Source organism: Trachypithecus francoisi, unplaced genomic scaffold (genome assembly GCF_009764315.1).
Source record: "Trachypithecus francoisi isolate TF-2019V2 unplaced genomic scaffold, Tfra_2.0 Lachesis_group1, whole genome shotgun sequence".
Classification (NCBI taxonomy): domain Eukaryota; kingdom Metazoa; phylum Chordata; class Mammalia; order Primates; family Cercopithecidae; genus Trachypithecus; species Trachypithecus francoisi.
In genome coordinates, this window is record NW_022681454.1 from 97443776 (window position 1) to 97468900 (window position 25125).

At 44.2% G+C, this 25125-nt stretch overlaps 1 protein-coding gene across 3 annotated transcripts in view; it reads right to left on the reverse strand.

Annotated features, from left to right (window-relative positions):
• TSPAN5 (tetraspanin 5) overlaps nt 1-25125 on the reverse strand; it is a 188377-nt gene that overhangs the window by 18060 nt on the left and 145192 nt on the right. For all 3 annotated transcript variants that reach the window (XM_033214868.1, XM_033214866.1, XM_033214867.1), the window contains exon 2: nt 18484-18534. In XM_033214868.1, coding sequence (XP_033070759.1) covers nt 18484-18534 — 51 coding nt within the window. The remainder of the gene's footprint in view (nt 1-18483; nt 18535-25125) is intronic.

The following is a 25125-nucleotide window of genomic DNA, read 5'->3' on the forward strand; positions in this document are numbered from 1 at the left end:
GATCGGGATATAAACTCAGGCATTCGAGCTGGGAGTGGGCAACCCCCTTTCGGTCCCCTCCCATTGTATGGGAGCTCTGTTTTCACTCTATTAAATCTTGCAACTGCACACTCTCTGGTCCGTGTTTGTTCTGGTTTGAACTGAGCTTTCGCTCGCCCTCCACCACTGCTGATTGCAGTCACTGTAGACGCCACAGCTGACTTCTACCCCTCCGGATCCGGCAGGGTGTCCACCGTGATCCTGATCCAGCAAGGCGCCCAATGCCGCTCCCAATCCGGCTAGAGGATCGCCATTGTTCCTGCATGGGCTAAGCGCCCGGGGTTCATCCCAAGCGAGCTGAATAGAGCTATAACACGCACCACACGGCCCAAGATTCTACTCCTTGGAATCCCTGAGGCCAAGAACCCCAGGTCAGAAAACAAGAGGTTTGCCACGATCTTGGAAGCGGCCGCCACCATCTTGGGAGCTCTAAGAACAAGGACCCCCTTAACAATATCACCAAGTCTGTTCAATGAACCAAAGAAGGCTGCCCTGAGAAATACGGGATTCCCCAACAGGGGAGCTGATGCTGTGAACCTTTGTCGACAACATTCTAGGAAAGATTTCCAAAGTGGATGGGAAATTAGGCCTTATTGACCTTTAAGATTCCTTTCAACTTTAAGAGTGTTCTATGATTTCATCCATTTTTAATGGGCTTTTTAGTTGCAGCTCACAAGTCCGAACAAAGATCAGATTGCTCCCAAACCCTCGCCCATGATCCATGGTTGTACACGAAGAGCTCCGTGGGTAACAAAGACAATGATCTGCGCAACTCAGCAAAGCAAGCAGCAAGCTAGCAAACATACCTATGCCCGAATATCAAAATAATCCCTTCCCCAAAGACAAAGAAGTATGATCCCAACTGTCAGGAGATTCCTAGATCATTTGCACTCTCTGGGTTTAATTTGGAGGATGAAAATTGCCTACTCAGACAAACTCATTTTAATACTTACTCTCCCCAGCCTGCAAAGGCAGTTTTAATTGAGAGGCCTTCAACTGTTTCCACGGGAACAACAATCATTTGGGGGCTGAGCTGGACTGCAGCTTCGACTTATTTCATCCTAAATTCTGGCAAACATAGAGCTGCAAACAGATACTACAGAGTGGGAAGGGGAACTAATCTCCCACAAAGCATAGGAAAGACTACCAAGAACTGTATTTTTAATGAATCCAGAATAGACCCATGTAGTTATCAGTTGAAAACTAACTCAAATCTTTTTTTTCCTGGATGGAAAGAATATATCCTTTATCTATCTATTTAAATTATTTTAAATTTTTAAAAAACTGAAATGGACATAAAATTGTATGTATTGGCCAGGCGCGGTGCCTCACACCTGTAATCCCAGCACTTTGGGAGGCCGAGGCGGGCGGATCGCGAGGTCGGGAGATCGAGACCATCCTGGCTAACACGGTGAAACCCCGTCCCTGTTGACAATGCAAAAAATTAGCAGGGCGTGGCGGCATGCGCCTGTAGTCCCAGCTACCCGGGAGGCTGAGGCAGGAGAATGGCGTGAACCCGGAGGCAGAGCTTGCAGTGAGCCGAGATCGCACCACTGCTCCAGCCTGGGCGACGGAGCGAGACTCCATCTCAAAAGAAGAAAAAGAAAATTGTATGTATTGTACATGTCCATGTTTTGAGGTGCGTGTATATATAAATAGTGGAATGACTAAATCTGGCTAGTTAGCACGTGCATTACCTCACATAGTTATCATTTTTGTGGTGAGAACACTTTACATCCACTCAGCATTTTTCAAGAATATATTAACCATCATCACTACCTCAAATCTTGAAACACAAGAAGTGAATGTGGAAGTCAATGCCCAACAGCCAGTATTTTTCCCCTTGGGATTAGGCTTACTTACCTAGCAGGAGAGAAAAACAGACTTATTCTTTCATCTCTGCACAATTTCCCATTTGCTGAAGAGCAGCAGTTTTATTGCTTTTGACTACATGGAGGGATTGGGAGGCCAAGGTGGGGCAGATCATCAGGTCAAGAGATCGAGACCATCCTGGCCAACACAGTGAAACCCTGTCTCAACTAAAAATACAAAAATGATCTGGGCGTGGTGGTGCGTGCCTGTAATCCCAGCTACTCGGGAGGCTGAGGCAGGAGAATCGCTTGAACCCAGGAGGCAGAGGTCGCAGTGAGCTGAGACTGAGCCACTGCACTCCAGCCTAGCGACAGAGCAAGACTCTGTCAAAAAAAAACAACAACAAAACAAAATAAAACAAAAAAGCTGAACATAATCCTGACAACAGTGATTTGGATTACAAAAACGATGGGGAGTTGACTGTTCAGTCTTCTGTTGTCCTAAAGATGGGGTCTCTCTCTGGACTTTTTCATTTTATTAAGCTCAATTTGACAGATGAGTAAGAAGTGCTAGTATATGCCTGCTGAAGAGTAATTATAATTAAACCTTGTTGCTGACAAGAAGCTGTAAGAAAAAAAAAATCTAAGATTACAATTAAGTCTGCCAAGTAATTTAAAACAGGCACTCAGAATCACGGTAAATCCTTAGGAATGTGCAAGAACATCACCAGCAGACACCTGGTCTTCTGGGAACCTAAGGCCCCCCGCTTCTTCTTCTGGGAATAGCACCCCCTCCTCCTTGTAAGGATGCCTTCGCCCCTCCTTTCTCTCCATGACCCTTCAGAGCTGGCAGGATCTCATACGATCCCACTGGCCTGGTGAGGCCTGAGAAGCCTAGATTCCCTTCCTCAAGTGCCAGGATTTAGAACAGGCACCTTTCTCTAGTGGTTGAGACTCTAAAATGCCAAACTCCAGAGCCTTGTGAAGCACGTCATATTTCTTACCACGTGAAGAAAGTCAGATTGCAGTGAGAAGTAGAAAACCAGTGCTCAGGAAGAAACAAAGAACAAGAGTAGGGAGGGAAAATCCAGATGGCATTATAAATTCCCAGACCAGTAGTTCCTGAGGCCAGCCCTAGAGCTCTAGGTGTCACTCCAGGAGCCTTAGATACACTCCCTTGATGGCTCACACTCATTCTCTTTGGGTCTTCATTTGCATCTAAGAAGTCCTGCACAACACAAACGCTTTGAATAAACTGTGCTTCAGTCCTCCATGCATGTAAACACACACACACAGGCATGTAAACATGTACTTACAGACATGCACATAGACACACAGAAACACACACACGAGGCCAAAGCTGGGAAAAATGTGGGTATAGGGAGCAAAGGGATACACCAGGTTTTAAATGGTCATTTTCCCCAGCTGGCTGATATTTCAAGTCAACGTAGTAATTAAGCCAGTGTAAACAGTCTTCATTCATGTTAACTCACTATGAATTCAGCGTCATCAATGAAATGAGCAGTTCTGGGGAACCTTTATGGAACTTTTAGGTGCTTTGTCTATGTTACTGACAAATAATGCATAACATGGTTTAACTTCCAATTCTTCATGTAAACTTGAATGTTCAGCCCTTGAGTTTAAATACCAACTTTTAAAACCTCAAACATGGAAAAAAATCAATACATTGGGAGGCCGAGGTAGTGGGATTGCCTGAAGCCAGAAGTTCGAGACCAGCCTGGGCAATAAAACAAGACCCCATCTCTAGAAAAAATTTAAAAATAAGTCAGGTGCACTGGTGTGTGCCTTTAGTCCTAGCTACTTGGGAGGCTGAGGTAGAAAGATCACTTAGGCCCAGGAGTTGGAGGCTGCAGTGAGCTATAATCACGTCACTGTACTCCAGCCTGGGCAAAAGAGTGAAATCGCATCTCAAAAAGTAATAAAACATAAATAAGCAAATAAATACAAAATGTTATTCGACTACTCCCTTCTGTACCTGTTTATGCCACAAGGGCACACACAGAGCTTGGCATCTATATTCCATAGGAAGTTCTCATCCTTCTCCTACCTGAATCCTAAAAGCAGAGCAAGCCCTGAGGGCTAAAGATGTCAAGGGTACTAGATTTTGCACATAACATCAGAAAATATCCCATGAAGCTGAATCTAACTGGAACAAGGATAAATGAGCAAGAAGCAGAGTAATGGGCCACACATAGTTATTTCCATCTGTTTTATTTGACATACGAAAGTGAGATTCTGAACAGTAGTAGCAGAAAGAGAAAGATTCAGAAAGAGAGAGAGCCAGAGACCAAGACTGCAGGTGATGAGAAAAATATATTCAAGATGATCGATTCAGAATGCTATGTGGGAATAATTCCTATACATATATCTTATTAATACATTAAGATTTTGTTAGTAAGAACTGATATAAATGAATGTATTCATAAGAATTCTTCATATGCAGACTATATGCTATGTCAGTATTCTTCTTAGCATCCTTAATCTTCTCTTCTCCTGCCTCTAAAGTCTACAGCTGTTGTTGCAGCAGGCAGCCGAGGCAAAAAACAAATTGACCATAACATAAAATGCTGCTATAAAGACAAAATGAATAGCAGTCAATTTAAAAAGTTGAAAGAAAAAATATATTCAACAAATTGTCCATTCTGCAAATTAGCTTTTGGACAACTAGCTCTGGCTTATCCATTTGAGGCCTTTAAGAGATGATTCTGCAGTAGAAGATTTCCATTATCCACTAGGAACCAGACAGCATCTCTCCCAACTTAGCAAAAAGACCAATATATGTCTAGGAAGAAATAAGACACATTACTGGTCCATGTCTGAGGCAATAGCATTATAACAGAAGTTTAGAGAGCCAACAGGCAACAATGTATCCATTTGCACCCATCACGGTACAAGGGAGACTATGATATTCCAGCCACTTAAGGCTAGCCTGCTCTAGAGTGGCTCAGAGAGAGCATTCCAGAGTCAACCTCCTCCTGAACTGTACTTAAGCCAATGTGGCTCACCTCCAGTATCCCCTGGGATCCAAGTAAATCCAAAACTCAGTGGGGTAGCCTGGACGATGAAGGAGACAGACAGACAGACATTATAATACAGACTAGCTTGTCTTGAAACCCAATCCTAAGCCCAGTTGAGGCTTAGGAGATGAAGTAACCTGCCTAAGATCACACTTACTACCTGTGTCATCTTAGGCAGATTACCTCATCTGCCTAAGCCTCAATTTCTATATCTGTGAAATGGTACTCTACATTCTAGGGTTATAATGAAGATGATAGAGACAATCCAAGTAAACCCAAACACAATGTGAAGTGCTTTGAACATAGTAAGAATTCAATAAAAGTGTATTGCCATCATCAGTTATCACTATTATATTAATAATATAATTATTAGAACAAAAGGAAGACACCAGACACTGTAGAAGCACCCAGGAGTGTCTAACCCAACTGCTCTGGAGAAGAAACTGTTTTGCTCTGGCTCCTTGCCCTGCCTGACCCCCTCTAAGGAAAGCCATGGCCACACCTGATGATCATGCCTAACAGAGGTGACCATCACCTCTTAATGTTAATAAGAGGCCGAGGTAGTGGGATTGCCTGAAGCCAGAAGTTCGAGACCAGCCTGGGCAATAAAACAAGACCCCATCTCTAGAAAAAATTTAAAAATAAGTCAGCTGCACTGGTGTGTGCCTGTAGTTCTAGCTACTTGGGAGGCTGAGGCCTCCCAAGAACAAGAGTAAGGAGGGAAAATCCAGATGGCACCTGTTAATCCACCTGTTAATAAGATCTTTTGGGGGGGGAGAATTGGAAATAATCTAAGACATGGAGAGAAAAGGCAGAAGGAGGAGGCCATGAAGAAGCTGAAGCCAGGAGTAGGCAGAAGTCATGAGTGGTGGAAGCTTAGGTACTGAGAAGTGGTGCAGCAGAGAAGAGAGCAGGGAGGAGTCAGTGACTGCGGTAAGACAGCAGTGGTGTTGCCAATTAGCAGTTGTGTTGTCACGATGGTGGCACATGGAACCAGGAGAAAGGATACCTCTGTTGCTGAGGTGCTGATTGGCACACTGGTTGTCAGTCACCACTCCGGAGTGAACTTCCAGTGGCTAAACTATGTTCTATCCCCTTTAGATCTGGCTGTTCAGTGGTTTGATGAACATAGTATGTCTCAGTAAGAATGTGAAAAACCAGCCACCTGGCCAGGCGCAGTGGCTCATGCCTGTAATCCCAGCACTTTGGGAGGCAGAGGCAGGTGGATCATGAGGTCAGGAGATCGAGACCATCCAGGCTAACATGGTTAAACCCCGTCTCTACTAAAAATACAAAAAAATTAGCCAGGCGTGGTGGCGGGTGCCTGTAGTCTCAGCTACTCGGGAAGCTGAGGCAGGAGAATGGTGTGAACCCAGGAGGCAGAGCTTGCAGTGAGCCATGCTGCTGCACTCCAGCCTGGGTGACAGAGATAGACTTCGTCTCAAAAAAAAAAAAGACAAACCAGCCAAGCTTCCCTCTCCTCATTACTGCTTTATTCATTCAGCTGTCTCTGGAATTTAAGCAGCTTCTTCCCCATGCTTCTGCAATTAAAGGAATATGTTCTGAGCAACTATTTCTTCTTGAAAGAGGTTTCTATGCACACGCAGAAATGAAAAGGCAAACAAAACTCCAGAAGGGTTCCACACCAATAAACTTCAGGAGTGTCTGTGGTTTTTTTTCATCACCAGCACAGAGGAGCCTCTGTGTGCCACCTGGCAAGCTTCTTCTCTCAACCCACACAGAAAAGAAATACAAAAATAGCATTAATAAACCCCAAGGTCTGGGACTCTTCTGCTTTTGCATATACAAGCACATTCCTTCCAACTGCTGGATAAGAAAGAGAGAGAGAGACAGGCCTATGAAATGTGCACTCAAAGCTAGGCCAGATGGACCCCTTTGAGATTTATGAGACTGGCTCTTGATTCACCCACCCCTCCATAAACCAGATCCTCCTGACAACAGTTTTCCTAGAGTAGGAGATAGAGAAGCATTTCCCTAGTGAGAAAGGGTAACAAGGAATGACATTTCAAAGGAAATACAGCTACTCAGAGAGGGGTGGTCCTGGAGAGTTGGAAATGTGGTTCTAAACAGTATACACAGGAAGACCAAATAGAGACCACAGGGCCACAGAGGAACCTGTCCCTATAAAAACTTGTCAAAGATGCTCCGCCACTCTGTAAAACTCCAAACATCCGTCTATCTAAGGAACTGCTGCAGAGGCCAGAGCGACGACTAGGAATGAGAAGAAAGCTTGTCAGGCCTGAACAGTCCAGGGAGATGTAAGGGAGCAAGAGCAGCTTAGTTCATGCCTGACAAAGAGACACAAGGATAAAAGACGACTAGCAGTTTCAAAGATGCATGGCTCCTTCCCATTTTTTCTTGTCAAAAAGGGTCATCAGTGAAACTCAAGTAATGCTTTTTTTGCAGATTAAAAAGTGGCCATGACCTGCCTTTGAGGAGAGGAGGAGGAGGAGGGGCGGTCATCTTTCAGGTCTCCATAAAATCCTGCAATCAAGTAGCTGTTGGGGAGGCCAGCGGTACCAAGTTCCATCAGCTGGCACTGCTCACAGGCAGGGAAACCACCATCCCTACCCACTCTGGTGGGAGCGACTGCCCCATCAACATGGAAAGAGCCGCATGCAAACGGGCAGCCTTTCAGAAGTCACCCCTGCTCTCAGCCATTCCAGATAGTTTCATTTACATTCAGAAGATGGGAGACATACCTAGAAACATTCCTGCCTAGGTGTAGAGTTTAAGCTGAAAGATTTAATAGAGGCTCTGGTATGGAATGAACATTCATGTGTCCCCCAAATTCACATTTTTATACCCTAAGCCCCAGTATGGTAGTATTTTGAGGTGGGGCCTTTGGGAGGTAATTAGGTTTGGAAGATGTCACGAGGGTGGGACCCCCATGATGAGATTCATGTCTTTATAAGAAAAGGAAGAGGCCAGGCACAGTGGCTCACGCCTGTAATCCCAGCACTTTGGGAGGCCAAGGCGGGCAGATTATGAGGTCAGGAGTTTGAGACCAGCCTGGACAACACAGTGAAACCCCGCCTCTACTAAAAATACCAAAATTAGCCAGGCATGTGCCTTGTAGTCCCAGCTACTTGGAAGGCTGAGCAGGATAACTGCTTGAACTCAGGAGGCGGAGGTTGCAGTGAGCCGAGATGGCGCCACTGCACTCCAGCTTGGGTGACAGAGAGAGACTCTGTCAAAAAAAAGAAAAGAAAAGAAAAGAAAAGAAAAGAAAAGAAAGAGACCAGGGCCCTCCCTCTCTCACTCTACCATGCCAGTACACAGCAAAAAGGTGGCTGCAAACCGAGGGCCCTCGCTAGGAACTGAATCTGTCACCACCTTGATCTTGGACTTCCCAGCCTGGCGAACTGTAAGGAAGAAATATTTGTGATTTAGGCCACCCAGTCTATAGTATTTTGTTACAGCAGCCTGAGCTAAAACAGCGTCTGATCATGGTGCCCCAAAACTCAAGTGAAAAAACGTGAAGTCTGGACTAGTGGCAGGTGATCCTCTATTCTAGGACCTCGAAGATATGTGACTCGTTCATTTATTGAGCAAATACTTTCATGAGGATCGCCTGTGAGTTGCCAGGTATTATGTTAGTCAAGGGTATTTCTAGCAAAACATACAGCGATACCCTCAGGAGCTGAGTCTAGAGGGGAGATGGTTAAGAACAGAGTGCACAGAGCAGAGGCACAAGCAGTGGGTGTTATGGGGGTGCATGGGGAGGGGCAGAAGGTCCTATCAGCAAGACTGGAGACAAAGTGACAGGATCTGGCCCAGTGGAACCTCTACATGACAAGGGGTGAGAGGAGATGAAGAGGCTGATTGGGCGAGGCTGGGTTTGCATCTGAAGGTGTTTGGAGCAGAGGAAGCTCTAGGCCATTTCTGAACTTAGAAGCCCGCTCAGGTGGCAGTCAGGTGCTGTGGAAGCAGCTGGCAGTCTCTGGGGTGATCCAGGTGAGATCTGCTGAAGGCCCGAACAAAAGCAGCACCAAAAGAACTATACTGCTCAGCAGTGACTCCAGTCAGGCACCGGGCTACCTGGACTATTTCACCCTCACCAGAAACCAGCCAGGCAGGCACTCTTACCCATGTTAGGAGACAGACACGGAGAGGAACTAACACGCCCAGGTAGCCCAGGTCAGGAAGTGACAGAGCAGGGATCTGAGCCTGGGCCACCTGACCCCAGAGCAGGGTTCACACCACTCCCTGTGATCTACTGCTGGAAGATGGGGTAGCAGCGGGCAGGAGGATTCTTATTTCCAACGTAACATCATACATGTGTTTCCAAAATTTTAAGAAAAATACACAATATGATGTGATAACATTCTTGCCTCCAATTTCACTGATCGCTCTCTGAAAACCAAAGTGAGTAGGAGACAAGACCTCCCCTCCACACCCCACCTCCACCACTGCCGGCAAAGGACATCTTTCTTTTGTGTGCCTCGTTGGAATATGGCAGGGACAAAGGGGTCTGAGGAGGACTGAGAGGGGAAGCAAGGTTTCTCTGGAGAAAGTAGTTGCTGTGCTGTGACACCACTGCCCGGGGCCTGGGGGTGGGGTGTGGACAGCCTCTTTCTCACCCTAAACCTCAGGAGGAGTTCCAAGGACACCTCCCGGGAGCTCTAAAGTAGTTCTCCGCACTTTACCCACACAGCCATTAGGGCCCGACTCTGCCTAGGAAGGGCCTGTGGGCTGCCTCCTGCCCTGGCAACCTAGAGAGAGCGAAGGGCCAGCCAGCTGCTCTGGTATCAGAGGCAGGCGAGGACAGGCACGGGCTGTTCTGGGGGGACTGACCTCGCTCCCAGATGAGTATGTCCCGGAGAAAACACGGGGGCAGCACGGAAGAGGTGGCCTGAGGTCATCCTGGATGCTGTCAGATAGGGCTGCCCGCAGGCGTGCGAAGAAGTGACCTCAGAGGGCAGAGCTCAGAGGTGCACTGGCTGAGGAAGGTGGCCAGGTACGACCAGGGCTGCCAGGCGGTCACCTAGAATTGAGACAGCCACCAAGCTCAAGGAAACCACTAGGCACAGGGACTCAGCAGGGGAGCTTCACAAAGACCAGAACATCCTCCTCTTTAACTTCCGCCAGGCCCAGAGAGCACAGCCCACCCCAGCTTCTGCCTGGGCAGGCGGTGGGCAGAGGCATCTGGGGAGGGCCAGGGGCCAGTAGGAAGATACAGAGGGCAAGGGCCCATGTTCCCTCCCCTCCTCAGGGGCCAAGGCAGATGGGTTCGGCAGGGAGAACATTTTAATGCAAAGTTAGGTTTGGAGTTTTATTATCCAGCCCTGTCTAATCACTGGGCCTGGATCTGTGCCTCATAGTGACAGGTGGACTGTGATATCTGAGAGTGAACAACAAAGTCATTGAAATTTTGACCCAACTAAATTGGCATCCCTGAGAAACCCCACTGAATACAGTTTAAAGGGGAATACATAGAGAAACATTAAATTTTCTTCCCATATACTTCATGTATGTGTGAAACATTACTGATTAGAGCACATCAGATCACATAGCTTCCAGGTACTGACCATGAGCTGTTTGGTTTCCAGCTCTTTTTTTTTTTTTTTTTTTTTTGAGACGGAGTCTCGCTCTGTGGCCAAGGCTGGAGTGCAGTGATGCGATCTCGGCTCACTGCAAGCTCTGCCTCCTGGATTCACCCCCTGCCTCAGCCTCCCGAGCAGCTGGGACTACAGGCGTCCGCGACCACACCGGGCTGATTTTTTTGTATTTTCAGTAGAGACGGGGTTTCGCCGTGTTAGCCAGGATGGTCTCGATCTCCTGACTTTATGATCCGCCTGCCTCAGTCTCCCAAAGTGCTGAGATTACAGCCATGAGCCACCGTGCCTGGCTGGTTTCCAGCTCTTTAGATACAACAGAGAACTTGAGGGAATCACTGGGATAATTGAGGAAGACAATCGCAATCTACTTTCAGTCGATAAAACCAAGTCTTCATAGAAGTATTTTCAGCATCTCAGAAATGTCTCCTTAAATAAGTTTCAATGCTAAGAAATCCATTTTTTTTTTCTGCTCAAGTCATCGGAGTAACCATTTTCCTCTATTGCCTCCCTCCGGCTATAGAAACTGGCCTGTACTGCTATGACATTCCTGAATCAATGAATTTCACTGAGTTTTCCTTTCTGGGCAAATAAGGAAAGGCTTTCCAAGATGAGTCTCCTGTATAATTGTGACAGGAAGAACTGGAGGGTTCTGCATTGAGACCTAAAATCAGACAGTGGGCTGGGAAAAACCCTCCAGGAAGAAGAATCATTATCTACAGCAAAGCCAAGGAGAAAAGCAACATGGCGGCTAGAGCTCCTCTAATTTCCCATTCTCCCTACTGGGATCAACACTGGGCACCAGCTCTTTCCTTCCAACCACCCCTAGAGAACCCAGCCTAGTGAGTGCAGTGGAGGACGACGGGGGACTGGCCAGAGGACTGGGAGGGAGAGGGCCAGACTTCCAGTTTAACATCTCTGCGCTTTGGTTTCCAGTCTATGAAACAGAATGTCATTCTCTTAAAGTTAACTCGAGGGGATCCAGAAGTCAGGGAAGTGCAAATGCAACTCCTTTATAAAAAGCGGTATTTTTTTTCCCTGTGTAGCATTTTACAACGTATAAAGCTCTTTCTGCATATTCTCACTGGCTTAGTCACAAACAGCTTCTGGGCATCCATTGTGTAGGGGGCACTGTGCTAGGAACTGAGAATAAAGGGCAAAGACAGGCTCCTGTCCTCAAGGAGTTTCCAGGCCAGATAAGCCAGGAGTAGGTATCCACTCTGCTCAGTGGGCTAGGTGCTGTATTAGGGAGGCAGGGGCAGAATGGGAACATTCAAGTCACACTAAGGATCAGGGAAAGGCATTTTCCCTCCTCTGAAAAGCTGAGTCCTCCCTTGCCCCAATACCTTTACTTCTAATTGTGAGTGATCACTCTCCCTCTTGCTCCCACTTAAGAACTGAGTAATAAGCATAAGAGTTGGGCAAAATGGAAAAGGAAGGCATCCCTAATTTTTCCATGAAATGAGATAATCATATATAGATTTCCACTTTTGCAACAGAAGTAATTTTTTTTCTTTTCTGATATAGACAATATATATATTTTGTTTCTAACCCCGTATTATTCTCAAGTCAGACTTTGGAAACCACACGTATTTACCTCCTTTTATTCTGTAAGTATCGCTAATATAGTATGCTTACTGGAGATGTGAGGCAAGTATTGACTTCTATAATATAGAAGTCCATGATAGAGTCAGTGTTTTAAAGAATGCTGTCATTGCTCATTTGCTCATTCATTCTTTCATAAGTAATACCTCTTGAATACTTGCTACGTGTCACCTAACATTCTAGATACTAGAGTGTAGGGGTAAACAAAAAGTCCAGGCAATAAACTTGTTAGCATCTAAGTGATGAGTCCCATGAGATGGAAAAACACAAGGAAGGGGAAGAAAGGGTTGGGTCAAAGGTGACATTTGAGAAGAAACCAGGGAGTAAAAGACAGCACTGATGTGGTTTTCTGGGGAAGAGCATGCCCGGCAGGGGCAAGTGCAAAGGCCCTGTGGTGGTGGGGTATTTTTGGGATGCGGGGGGAATAGCAAGTTGATAAGTAGGATCATAGGACACAGTGAGGAAGGACACAGTATGAGAGCAAATGTCACACAGGCCATGGGCACCATATATGGCTTTGAGTGAGAAGATAAGCTCACTGGAGGGCTAGAAGCAGAGAAGTAACAGGATCTGTCTTACATTTCCAAAGGCGCTCCAGCTGCTGCATGGAAACAGCCCAAGGGTGAGGATCGGGGTGCAAGAGCAGAGGCAGGGAGATAATTGGAAGGCTTCTGCACAAATGCAGGCAAGATGTGGTGGCCACTTAGACCAGGGTATAACAGCGGAGGTGGTAGAAGAAATCAGATTTTCAATATAGTTTCAAAGTAGAGCTGACAGTATTTGCTGATGGGCCAAATGTGGTATGAGGAGAAAAGAAAGCAGCGTGTTGGGAATGAGCAAGTAGAAGACTGGAGTTGTTTCTTTACTGCAATTGGGAAGAGCAGGCTGGGAGGGCACGAGAATCAGGTGTGTTGTTTTGAATGCGTTAAGTTTCAGAAGCCCACTAGGCATTTAAGTGTGGATGCTGGGTAGGCTACTGACTATGCAAGTCTAGAATTCAGATAAGGTTGGAAGCAAAAATATTAATTTGGACATCATCAGTGACAGATGGTGTGTAAAGCTCCAAGTCTAGATGAGATTTCTTAAGATGAGTGAAGGCTCACACTGAGCCTTGGGCACTCCAAAATTTAGAAGTCACGGAAATGAGGTGGAACTAGCAAACCCATGTGAGAAGGCACCACCTGTGAGGTATAGAAACCAGGAGAGTGTGATATCCTGGAAGCCAAGTGAGGAAAATGTTTCTAGAATTGAGGAGTGATGCATTATGCCTTAGTCCTTGCTTTGCTGATAAAGGTTCCCAAGTACTTGGATGAGAAAATGATGTGCTTCAGGACCCAGCATGGGTTCAATAAGAAAGTGTTAGGTTCAGTTAAGTGCCTAGGCCAGTTAATCAGTGAAAAAGTGAAAGATACCATCTATCTACAAAGACAAGACACGGAAATATAGTCTGATGTAATGACAAGTAGATGGATTAGAAACTGCTTGACTGATGACACCCAAGGGCACACATAAGTGAATAAGTGTCAACCCCAAAGGAAATTTCTAGTGACATGTCATTGGGCTCTGTCCTTGGCCTGCTCAATGGCATATCACTGGCTTTTATCAATGATAACTAAACTTGACTGCAGTCACAACAATCTAGGAGGCTTGTTAAAATAGAGCATCCCAGTGTCTATCCTGGACCTACTGAACCAGAATTTTCCCAGGTGGCATGGTGGGGCAAATGGACAGTCTGCCTTAGCAGAAGGAATAGAGGGAGGAGGTTGATCAAAATGTACAGCTGAAACCAAGCTGGGCGGAATGGGGAAGATGCTAGATGGAGGCTCTGGAGCGATCTCAGCAGGTGGACAGGTGGGCTGAAATATCACTGTGTCATTGTGGAATCCTGCGACTGCCTCTGAAAATCAGCCATAGGTGAGGTGGATGGGGTAACCAGTTGGGTCTGCAACCAACTTGGGATTCTCAGTGAGCTGCAGACACCGTAATCTACAGTGGATCCCAAGCTAGACTGATGAGGGGAGAAAGCACGCAATCCAGCCACACTCTCTACAGCCCCTAAAGCTTCCTCTCCATGGTGCAGAAAACACACCAGAGGGGGGCCAGATGAGCACCAACAAAATGGACAAGGGGCTCCAGCCCACATCCTGCAAGGACCACCTAGAGAGAAGCAGATGTGTAGCCTGGAAACTCAGAAGGAACCAGGACCTCACCCTGACATACTTCCCGGGTTAACATGTGGAAAGACTTATTCTGTGGGATCCAACAGGGTAAATCCAGAATCAGTGAGTGAAAACTAGTGGGACATGATTCTAATTTGGTGGAACGAAGGTCTTTCCAACAGGAAGGGCAACCTAAAGAGACGGAAATGGTAAGCACTTTGCTGTGGGAACCATTAAACATACACACACCCCTAAGTAGCATCTATTGCAATGCATTATTTTATGTATACGCACATACCCTTCCTACAACTGGATAAACTCCACGAGCACTGAAACTATGTCACTTCATCCACATTTCCCTAGAATTCAGCACAAGCCCTGCCCGTGCTATGTGCTCAGTAAATGTTATTTGAATGAATGAGCTATCACTGGATGTTGTCAAGGGTGTTGTGGAGGTGATTCATGTCACATAATTATTAATGTTCTTTCCAAACAGCAGATCCTATGATCTCTGAACAATTGTACATAAATCGGCTTCCCCTGGAGACAGTCATCCTTTGCATCTTTACAGTTGATTTAAAACTCAGACAAAATGAATTCTTTAAATTATTATGTTTAATGTTGAACTGCAATATTAGTCCTAGGTTTAAAACTCAGACTGATATTAAGTACGGGGTAATCATTTTTGCTTTCAATGCTTCTGTACTTCACATGAATATGTTGAAAGTCCTATCTGTTAAGAAAATGTGTTTCTTCTAGTGGAAATCTCATCCTTCTGGCTATGATCTGGTTTGGGGATTTACCCTCCAGGCCTCTTATAAGTAAATGTCGCCACATCTGGGTCTGGGGGATGTACTGATTCATGGGCTGGTGGTGTCAGCTCAGCAGGTGCACAGTGTCCACCACACTGTCTACCAGGCTGGGGTACACCTTGAAAACTCACTCCAGCAGAGGCCTGGCCCAACTCAGGAATTAACCCAAAGGGCTTTGAGAGAGCAGTCACTGCAGTTACCAAGGAGATCAACACACTTCACATCCTCCTCAAGAGACCACAAAACAAAACCAATTCTCTGGTCCATGGATTGGAGTCTGAAAGTCTCCCAAAATTTGAGGCCGCTTTCAAAACTACCTTTGTGTTCTTGCCCCATATTAAGAGTGGACAGCCTATGGTCATGTGTCCAGGGGAGGAAGCCATGTCTCCAGTGGGCATCTGCCTTACAGCAGACACTGTGTTGAGGGAGGTCTCATTTAATCTTCACAACAATCCTATAAGGTGAGAATAGTATACCTATTGCCAAACAAGGAAAGGGCATCTCAGAGAAGTTAACTCAGTTGGCCAACATCACACAGATGACATGTGTGGGTTCCACACATCTCAAATACTGGAGGAGCCAGTATTTGAACTCAGGTCTGTTTATCCCTGTCTTAGTCGGCTGTATAACACTGATCACAGACTGGGTGACTTAAACAACAAACATCTGCTTCTCATAGTTCTGGATGCTGGGAAGTCCATGATCAAGGTGCTAGCAGATTTAGTGTCTAGTGAGGGCTTTCTTCCTGGTTATGTCCTTGCCTGGCAGACAGAGAAATAATCTCTCTTGTCTCTTCTGTTATCAGAAGGGCATTAATAATCCTATTCATGATGGCACTGCCCTCATGACCTAATTACCTCCCCCCTAAAGCTTCACCTCCAAATATCATCACATTGGGGATGAGGGCCTCAGCAAATTAATTTGGCAGGGTGGGGAGACACAAACATTCAGTCCATAGCAAAGCTGCAAAGCTGTGCTCTTTTTCCACCCAGCAACCAGAGTGGTCTTAAAACAAAAGTTTTATTAGACTTTTCAAAATGCTCCAGTGGCTTCCTCTTGTACCTAGAATACATCCAAACTTCTTGCAGGGCTCTGCCCAGTCCGGCCTCTCTCTGGCAACACACCCCACCTCTTCTTGTCCTTGCTCTCTCCCTTCCAGGCCTACTGGCCTTCCTGCTGTTCCCTGGAGTCACCAAAGTCCCTGCCTCAGGACCACTGCACTTGCTATTCCCTGTTCCTAGAACGTTCTTCCCCCGGTACCCTGCAGATCCTTCTTCCTTCATCCAGGTCTCTGCTCCAATGCCACCTCCTCAGAGAGGCTGTTAGCAACTACTTCATCTAAAAGACTCCTTTTCCCACCACTCTCTAACTTGATGTTTCCTGCCAGCACTCACCAGTACCTGGACAAACATACTTGAGCAGTGACTGCTTCTCGTTAGTGACCCAATAGAATGCAAGCTCCATGAGACAGGGACTCTGCATCCCTCATTGTATTCCCCACACTCAGGCCCCATGTGGCCAGCACTCACCAAACTGGGCTAGTGCATGGCTAACACCAGCTTCACCCTCTGCTGCCTCTATTTGCTCCCTGCTTATGGAGTTCTGCTACATAGAGGTGGGTAACCTTGGCCAGGTTAACGTTGGAGCTCAAGAGAAATCTTCTATTGGCTGATGGTGGCCCTTACAAAAAAGGAACTGCTATTTCATCCCTCCCTAAAGACCACAACATCCCCTTGCTCTGATATTTGTATGACACTGCCAGTTTTAGAAGTTTGTGATTTTATCAGAGAAGAGACATTTGAGGCAACTGATGAAACAAAAAGATAATTATGTTGCATAAAGAGAAAATTTTAAAAACGTCAAAATTACCAACTGCTGTTTATTGCTAGAACAGACAATTAGTTCATTTAATGCCTTCCAGCATTTTTTCAAAGCAGATAGAAATGGACTCTTATTAAAGGAGTTATAAAAAGCTATGTTATCTGGCAGCTAACCAACTTCCCAGATTCCACAAATTTCCAAGCTCACAATAGGCTTGAGGCAAAAGGTAACCATAATCCAAGACAAGACCAACCATTATTCAATGTAAAAGTTTCTAGAGATGAAATTATCTCAGTTTTGGGAGCTTAATTTGTCTCATCTCATACATAATTACTGCCCTGCCTCAAAACTCCAGGTAGCTCCAGTTACTCTTGTTGCTAAAAAGTGGTTCATTTTCCATAAAACATTTTACATTCTGTAGAAGAATTCTGTAAATAAATATAGGATGGTTCATTTGCAAAACTAAGGATTTGCTCTGAGTTTTGTTTTATGTGGTCTGTCCGAACATTATTTCAGTTGTGGAAATGCCTACTGGCCTCTGAGGGGCTTTTGTTCACTGGACCTCTCCAGTTTTTCTCTCCTTTCTTAATGCACTTACCACTTCAAAGGAACTCTCAGCTTCAGACCAGGGTCAGACTAGAGGGTGAAATACCTACAGGATCAAAGAATGGTCTTCTGGGAAAATTTAAGCTAAATTTTAGTTTATGGCAACTTTTAACCAGTCTATACATCCCCTTGTCTTTAGGGTGGGAGATAATAAAGCTTTTGTGTATAGCCAGATACAAGGATAGATAAAATGCTGCAGGTGATTTCATTTGCAAAGAAGGAAGGAAAAAGGGGAGGGTGGTTTATATTCATTGCTGAATTCCAGTGGTGACCTCAGTAGGGGAAGCTGTAGAGAAAAATCAGAGGGTGTGATGGGAAGAGAGGTGTGGACACAGGCGGTGTCTGCATGAGTGTGTTGCTTAGAGCAGAAACTGCCCAGAACACTGTATCTTCACTGTCACATAGATTACTCTGTATTTCCAGATTTTCTTTTATTATACTGTATTTTATCATAAACTGTATATTTCTTAATACTTGCCACCAGCAGCCAAACATCCCCATTATTTACATTAGCGATGAGTGTATTTGATACTCAAACATGAAGTTATATCCCACTTCCTTCAATCCACATGCTAATAGTTTATCTTGTAACATACTAAAAAAATCATTTTTTATGGCTTGAGTTATCTTCCAAAGGGTTAAAGAAAAAAAGCAGAAGAGAAAAAAGGCTACAGGTGGTTTAGTGATATTTATAATCACTACTGGAATTCTTGTGCCTGAGTGAGAAAACATCCCATAGGAACATCGATCTTTGGCTAACTGATCAAATTCCAAGGTACATTCTCTGTTGAGCACTTGTATTGTTACTTCAGTAATTGTTTTGATGCAGTCATCAATTTAGGCACAATTCCTAAAGTGTCTCTGAGAATATGACATTAATCTTCCACCAACACTTTTTCTCGTTAAAGAGCCATGTTTATATTCTGTGGCTGTCAAAGAGAAATGGGGATAATACATAATATGGTGTGCAGCCTCTAACAACCACAATGTGTGCATTTTCATATTCAACTTACTTTTTCATTCCATGCCCACAGTCCAATTCCAAGAAATGTTATTCCCAAAAACTGAAAAAGAAAGAAAGCAGTGTAACTATAAGGGAAAATGCCGCTAATATAAAGAAGAAATTTTTCAATCAATTCTTTTGTTACTTTACCTGGCTGGGAAATAGCTTTTCCTAAAGTGTGAGCACTCATCTTTACCAGGAAAATAAATACCATAATCCCTCTGCTTAAAATTTTTACAGCATTAGGGCTGGAGACACACAGTTGGTTAGAAGTCATTCAGATTATGAAGAATAATAATTAGGTAGAATCCTGAATACAATGAAATTATCAATAACATTTAATATGCTGCCTTTTAGGGTAGGGGAGGAAACAGATTCCCCATGGATCTGAGGCCTGTGGTCACTGGAAAATGGATAAGCAGAGGCATGAACTTAGAAGAGCTGGCATCTTCTCTTCAGCATTGAGCCATTACAAACGGGTCAGGTCAGGGAGGGGCATGCAGAGCCTCAGATGTCCCTCTTTGATCATGCCTTCAAAAGGTAACAAGAATCTTATCAATGTAACCCAAAGAAAATTTCTAAGTTCTGTTTTCAGAAACTTCGATTGTGTAAATTTTAGTTCAGAGGACCTCCCACCACCCTTCTTGGTTTCAACTCAGTTTCACAACTTCGTACATACACAGAGTATACAACACATGGGACTGAGTTACATACTCAGCCCCAAGGCAGAGGCACATCTCATACATACCCACACCTCTCACCATTCTGTCAATTAGCTGTGTTGAGGACTGGGGGGATGGCAGGAGAGGAACAGGTGATAACCAGGAGGGCTTTCCATTTTACTGTTTTTCTTTTGAGATGGGGTTTTACTCTGTCGCACAGGCTGGAGAGCAGTGGCTCGATCACAGTTCACTGCAGCCTCAACTACCCAGGCTTAAGCGATCCTCCTGCCTCAGCCTTCCGTGTAGCTGGGACCATAGGTGCATGCCACCATGCCTGGCTAATCTTTTAATTATTTGTAGAGACAAGGTCTCACTATATTGCCCAGGCTAGTCTCACACTCCTGGGCTCAAGCAATCCTCCCGCCTCGACCTCTCAAAGTGCTGGGGTTACAGGTGTGAGCCACCACTCCCAGCCTAGGGCTTTCCATTTTAATTAATTCTCACTGTATTCCATCTGCTATAAGATACACATATTTTCCCCACATTTGAACACATCTGAAATTGGGATGTATCTTAAAATCCATGGTATCTCATAATTTGTTTTTTCCCCCTTGATATAGAAAACAATGGAGTGTTTTCTAACTGGGGTGACACGGACTTGATGACACATTGTACAGGGCTGTCCACCCACTAAAAATTCAGTGATCAGGACTGTGTGTCATTGGCCATGAGTAAAGATGTGCTTCATGTTTATTATCAATAGCAACTCTCAATTTCCTTTCTGAACACTGAAAGGAGACAAGAAGTTTCAGTCAGAAGGCAGCACACTGTTTATTTGACTAACATCTTGATTAAGTTAATGTGGAGAAAGTGGTCCACTGAGAGGGGTATGCAAGAAAAACATGAGCGAGAGGGGTTATTTTTTACAGTTCCAGGGAAATCTGAGACCTGCCCACTGGGCGAGGGCTTCATGGTTCTCAGCAGGGAGTTCCTGATACTTTGTAAGCAATGACTAATAAATCCAAATGGGACTTGGACAGATGGCAGAGCAGAAAGAAAAGAGGACTGACAAAAGACAACTAGCTACTCCGAAAACATAGTGGTGTTTTTAAAAGCAGACCTTCCCAAAGCTCTGGACACTCATCTGACATTGAAGCAAGACAACACACAATACAATCTGAGCCCTATACAGAAAAGCATGTCCTTGATTTGGCAAGAACTGAAGACCCCTTTCTTCCTACCCCTTGCTCTTACAGGGGACTTCTTGGAAAGTGTTCAGAAAGATTTCTCGTTTCACTATCCCAACAGAAAAACCATGCTCAGTCCTGGTCAGAGTGTTATTTCATGTTGCATTTCAGATCCAAAACAAGTGAATCCCCAAATGACTCAAAGGTACTTAGGGCTCTGTAGTACAAAAATAAAACAATTCAGCATGTTCCTCTCATATTTATAGGTGCCGGGCAAAAGAGAACGACCACTGCCAAGTGAGTGTCCAGGCTCCCAAGAGACCTAGGAAGCACAGAAGCACAGAATTAAGGCTTTGACTTCAACACACTGACATCAAACACAACCCAGTGAAATGGCTGACTTTCCAATGCTGCAGCTCCTCATGGACAAATGTTTGATTATTTTCCCTGATGCAGTATTCACTGTCCCTCCTGCTGCTGATGGGGTGGACACGTTCCTGCCGAAGACCTCTGCCTGATCGCTAAGAATTGTTTTTATTACTTTCCAGGCATTGTGCTTAGTGCTTTGTGTGCAATGTCTCTGTTAAGCGTCACAACAGTTTTACTCTGAAATAGGCGCTATTATTATCCCCTTTTTAGGAAAGAGGAAAATGAGGCTTAGAGAGTTTAAATAACTTGCTCAGAGGCACATAGCTTCTAAGTAGAGGAGCAGAGACTTGAACGAGAGAAATACATGTTCTTACCAGTCCTGATCAATTCCCCTTTGCCCCCATGATATAAAAAGTTGAGGCATTCGGGAATGCCTCAGGAATTCTGATCAGGAATATATGATCAGCATATCATATATTACTCCCCCAGCAAGCAAAGGGGTGTGGAAAAGGTAAAGAGAGACAACAATCTTGCCTTCACATAAGCACTGGTTGTGGAACTTCTGTTCCCTACTTTGGTGTCAGCAATGGAGTTAAGCAGAAGAACAGAGAAATTCAATGGTGGGTCCACATTCTCCTTTTTAAATAAGTTTTCCTCTCTCCTCTTGGCACTTTGAGGCAACTTTTTTTCATTCACGAGCCATATAAATAGTTTGGAAACCAATGGTTTTCCATAAAGAAGAGAGAGAAAAAAAGTAGGGGATTTAAAGAAGACTCACAATTTCCTTTACAATCTTGCTCCCGTATTTCCTGCTTTCACTGTGACTTTCCAAACAAGGGTTTAAGAACTGGGAAAGAACACAATTTGAAGTTAAGGAAAATACTCAATACCTAAGCAAGCAAGTGGTGCAAGCCTGGGCCTCAACTTGATACATACCTTCAGTGCTACATCACTAGCAAATGTCCTCCCAATTACTCTCAGACCATATGTTTTGTTTTAAAATCAAGTTGTTCCAGTTCCAAATAATTAAACAGAGAAGAGCCAAAAACAGAGACAGGCACGCAATACTTGAGGCACATTCAGTTTCCCCTTCCCACCTCCCAAAGAAAAGACGACCATAAACCACCAAACTGACCTCATTCTGAAACCCAGGGAGGCCCACTTGCAGGAAATAGCTGAGAACTCTTAAAGTCAACCCCTTACTCTTTTGAAATAGAAAAAAATATATCTGAGGCATCTTCCCACATGGCAATATATGCAAATGTGCAGTACAAATGCTTGTCAACACAAATTTTGATGTTTTAAAATAAATAACAATAATCTTGCCAGCATTTGTTGAATGCTAAGTATGGCTAAACTACAGCCACGTGTTGCTTAATAAAGGGAATATGTTCTGAGAAATGTGTAGTCATGCAAACATCATAGTGTACTTACACAAGCCTAGATGGTATAGCCTACTACGCACCTAGGTTCTATGGTATAGCCTACAGTTCCTAGGCTACAAACCTATACTGCATGTCACTGTACTGAATACTGTAGGCAACTGTAATACAATGGTAAGTATCTGGCATCCAAACATATCTAACATAGAAAAGGCATAGTAAAAACACAGATTAAAAATCTTATGGGACCACCACTGTACATGCAGCTGGTTGTTAACTGAAACATCATTACGTGGCACACGACTGTTGCTTCAAACTGAGCTGTGCCGGTAAGTGTAAAGTGCAGGCTGAATTTTGAAAACTTAATATGAATAAAAAGAATGTAAAATATCTCACTAATATTTATTATTGATTTCATGTTGACGTGATAACATTTTGGATATTCTGGGTCAAATAAGATACATTAAAATTAATTTCATTTCACCTTTTAAAGATAGCTATGGAAAACGTAAACTACATAAGTGGTTTGCATTATATTTTTATAGAATAATGTTGGTACAAAGTATCCCACAACAATACCCCAGGCACTAGATATTGTTTTAATCCCCATTTTATAGATAAAGAAACTGAGGCTTAGAACTTTTAAAGTCAGGTGCGGTGGTTCACACCTGTAATCCCAGCACTTTGGGAGGCCAAGGTGGGTGGATCACGACGTCAAGAGATCAAGACCATCCTGGCCAACGTGGTGAAACCCTGTCTCTACTAAAAATACAAAAATTAGCTGGACGTGTTGGTGCGCGCCTGTAGTACCAGTTACTTGGGAGGCTGAGGCAGGAGAATCACTTGAACCTGGGAGCCGGAGGTTGCAGTGGGCTGAGATCACGCCACTGCACTACAGCCTGGCGACAGAGTGAGACTCCATCTCAAACAAAAAAGAAAAAAAAAAAAAAAGAAATGTATTTTAAGTATTTCTCTCAGGATCATAAAGGTACCTGAGCTACATTGCTCAGAAAATCTGAATCTTTCGCCCAAGATCAAAACTATTATACTTTCCTAACATGCATAGAATGTTTGTCCACAGAGCAAGCTCAGGGATGGAGAACTATAATGAAACTCATGCCCTAAGACTCTAAATTACTCTTTTAATTTCTAGGCATCAAAGGTACGTTTTTCCCACCTGGGAGTAAGAACGGCCCTCGAGCAGGCTGATGGAAGCCTTCCAGGCATAGCGGAAGGAGAGGCAGCAGAGTTGACCCTTGGGAACAGCTGGAGAGGAAAATGGCCCCAGGGTGTGATGAGGGTGATTAGTTAACTATGGAGGGACACATCTGCCCCACTTTTCTCTGAGTTCTGCAAGAGGAAGATCCTTTCCTCCCTATCTGGTGGTTTTCATCCTTGCTGAACCTCCAACATTTTGAAATTAGTACAGTGCCTTATTCTAACTGGTATAAAAATGGATACTTCAAGAAGCCATTCATCCATTCATTTATAATCTGCAACAAATATTCTTGAGTTCCTATTTTGTACTAGACACTACTTTTCTCTTGGGATAAATGAAGGTAAGAAAACAGAAACAGTTCCTGCCTACAATGAGCGTACAGTCCAGTAAGAGAGAGAGACAGTCATCAAATAAAGAGTAAAATGTAAAATCATTCCTGATGGTGCTACAAGGGAGAAACAAATAAGGCCAAAGAAACTCTAACAGGGGGATTTGACCCAGAGGGGCATCTGAAGTTTTCCCTGAGTGAGAAATGCGCACATGGAGTCCAAAGGATGAGAAGGAGTTAATGAGCAAAGAAAGGAGGAAGAGTGTTTCAGGCAAAGCAGAAAATGTACAAAGTCCCAGTGGAGAGAAAAGCATGGCAAGTAAACAGGTCTAAAAGGCAATTGGTATGGCTGGTGCACAGAGAATGGAGGAAGTGGGGAAGGTAGGGCAGGTTTGCAATTAGAGACACGAGCATGGATCAGCCCATGCAGGCCTTGTAGCCCACCTTAAGGAATCCAGTCATTCCCCTACAAGTGCCAGGAAGCCATTTAAAGGCCAGCTATGTGTGGTGAGCAGGGGTGATTAGGCAGGCAGGTCTTTGCAGATCTGGGCTTTGGAAAAATGAGGATCTGGGCCGCAGAAAAGATTAGAGTCTGAGTGGATCTACAGGGACCAAAAGGAGGTGACTTTGGTAATACAGGCAAGATCTGATCATGTCCCGGGCTGAAACATGACGAAATGGATGGAATTGAGAGCTACTGAGAAGTAAAACTGACACCTTCAGTGGGGGTGGGAGAAAGGGGAAGGAAAAGGAGGTGTTAAGGATAATGCCTACATTTCTGGCATCTTCTACAGAGACTATGGCTCTTCAAAGTTCCGAAGACTTACATCCTCTCTGACAGAAGTTATTCTCAGGTGCCAATTTCATAACTAGCTTGATTTAGTGGCACTTCTGAAGGGCAGTTTTCTTCTCTGGGTATTTTGGCTGCTATCTGAATTCTCTCTGAAATAAATTTCAGTTTGTATACTTTTTAAAAATAAATTATTTTAAAATCTACATATAATTCCAACACTTCTGCTTTTATTCATAAAAAGCTTATACACATATATAGTATACATCAAGTTCCCAGACAATTCTTAAATTGACACTTTAAATCCTCTTTGCTTAAAAATACAGCAATTACATCAAAGGCATCTGCCCAGGATCCTGTGAACAGACTCAAAATAACAGCACACAAGGTAAATATGATAGAGGAAAATAAAGATCAAGTCAATCTTCTCACCTAAATTGGAGTCACAAAAATATCATCCTAAATAACAATGAATGGAAAAAAAACCCAACATTCTGATGAAGTCTTTAAGAAAATTTTAATCTCTGCCTGAATAAACAGGAGAAATGCATTTAAAAATTTGGCACAAAAGGGAGGAAAGGGGGGAAGTGCCATTAGGAAAGATGTATTTTCCTGAAACTGCAGCACCTGTACTTTCTATTATATATTTTCTGACACTTTAGTCTGAACAACACTCCAGTTTTAGCAGGGGTCCACACAAACGTGCTAAATACTT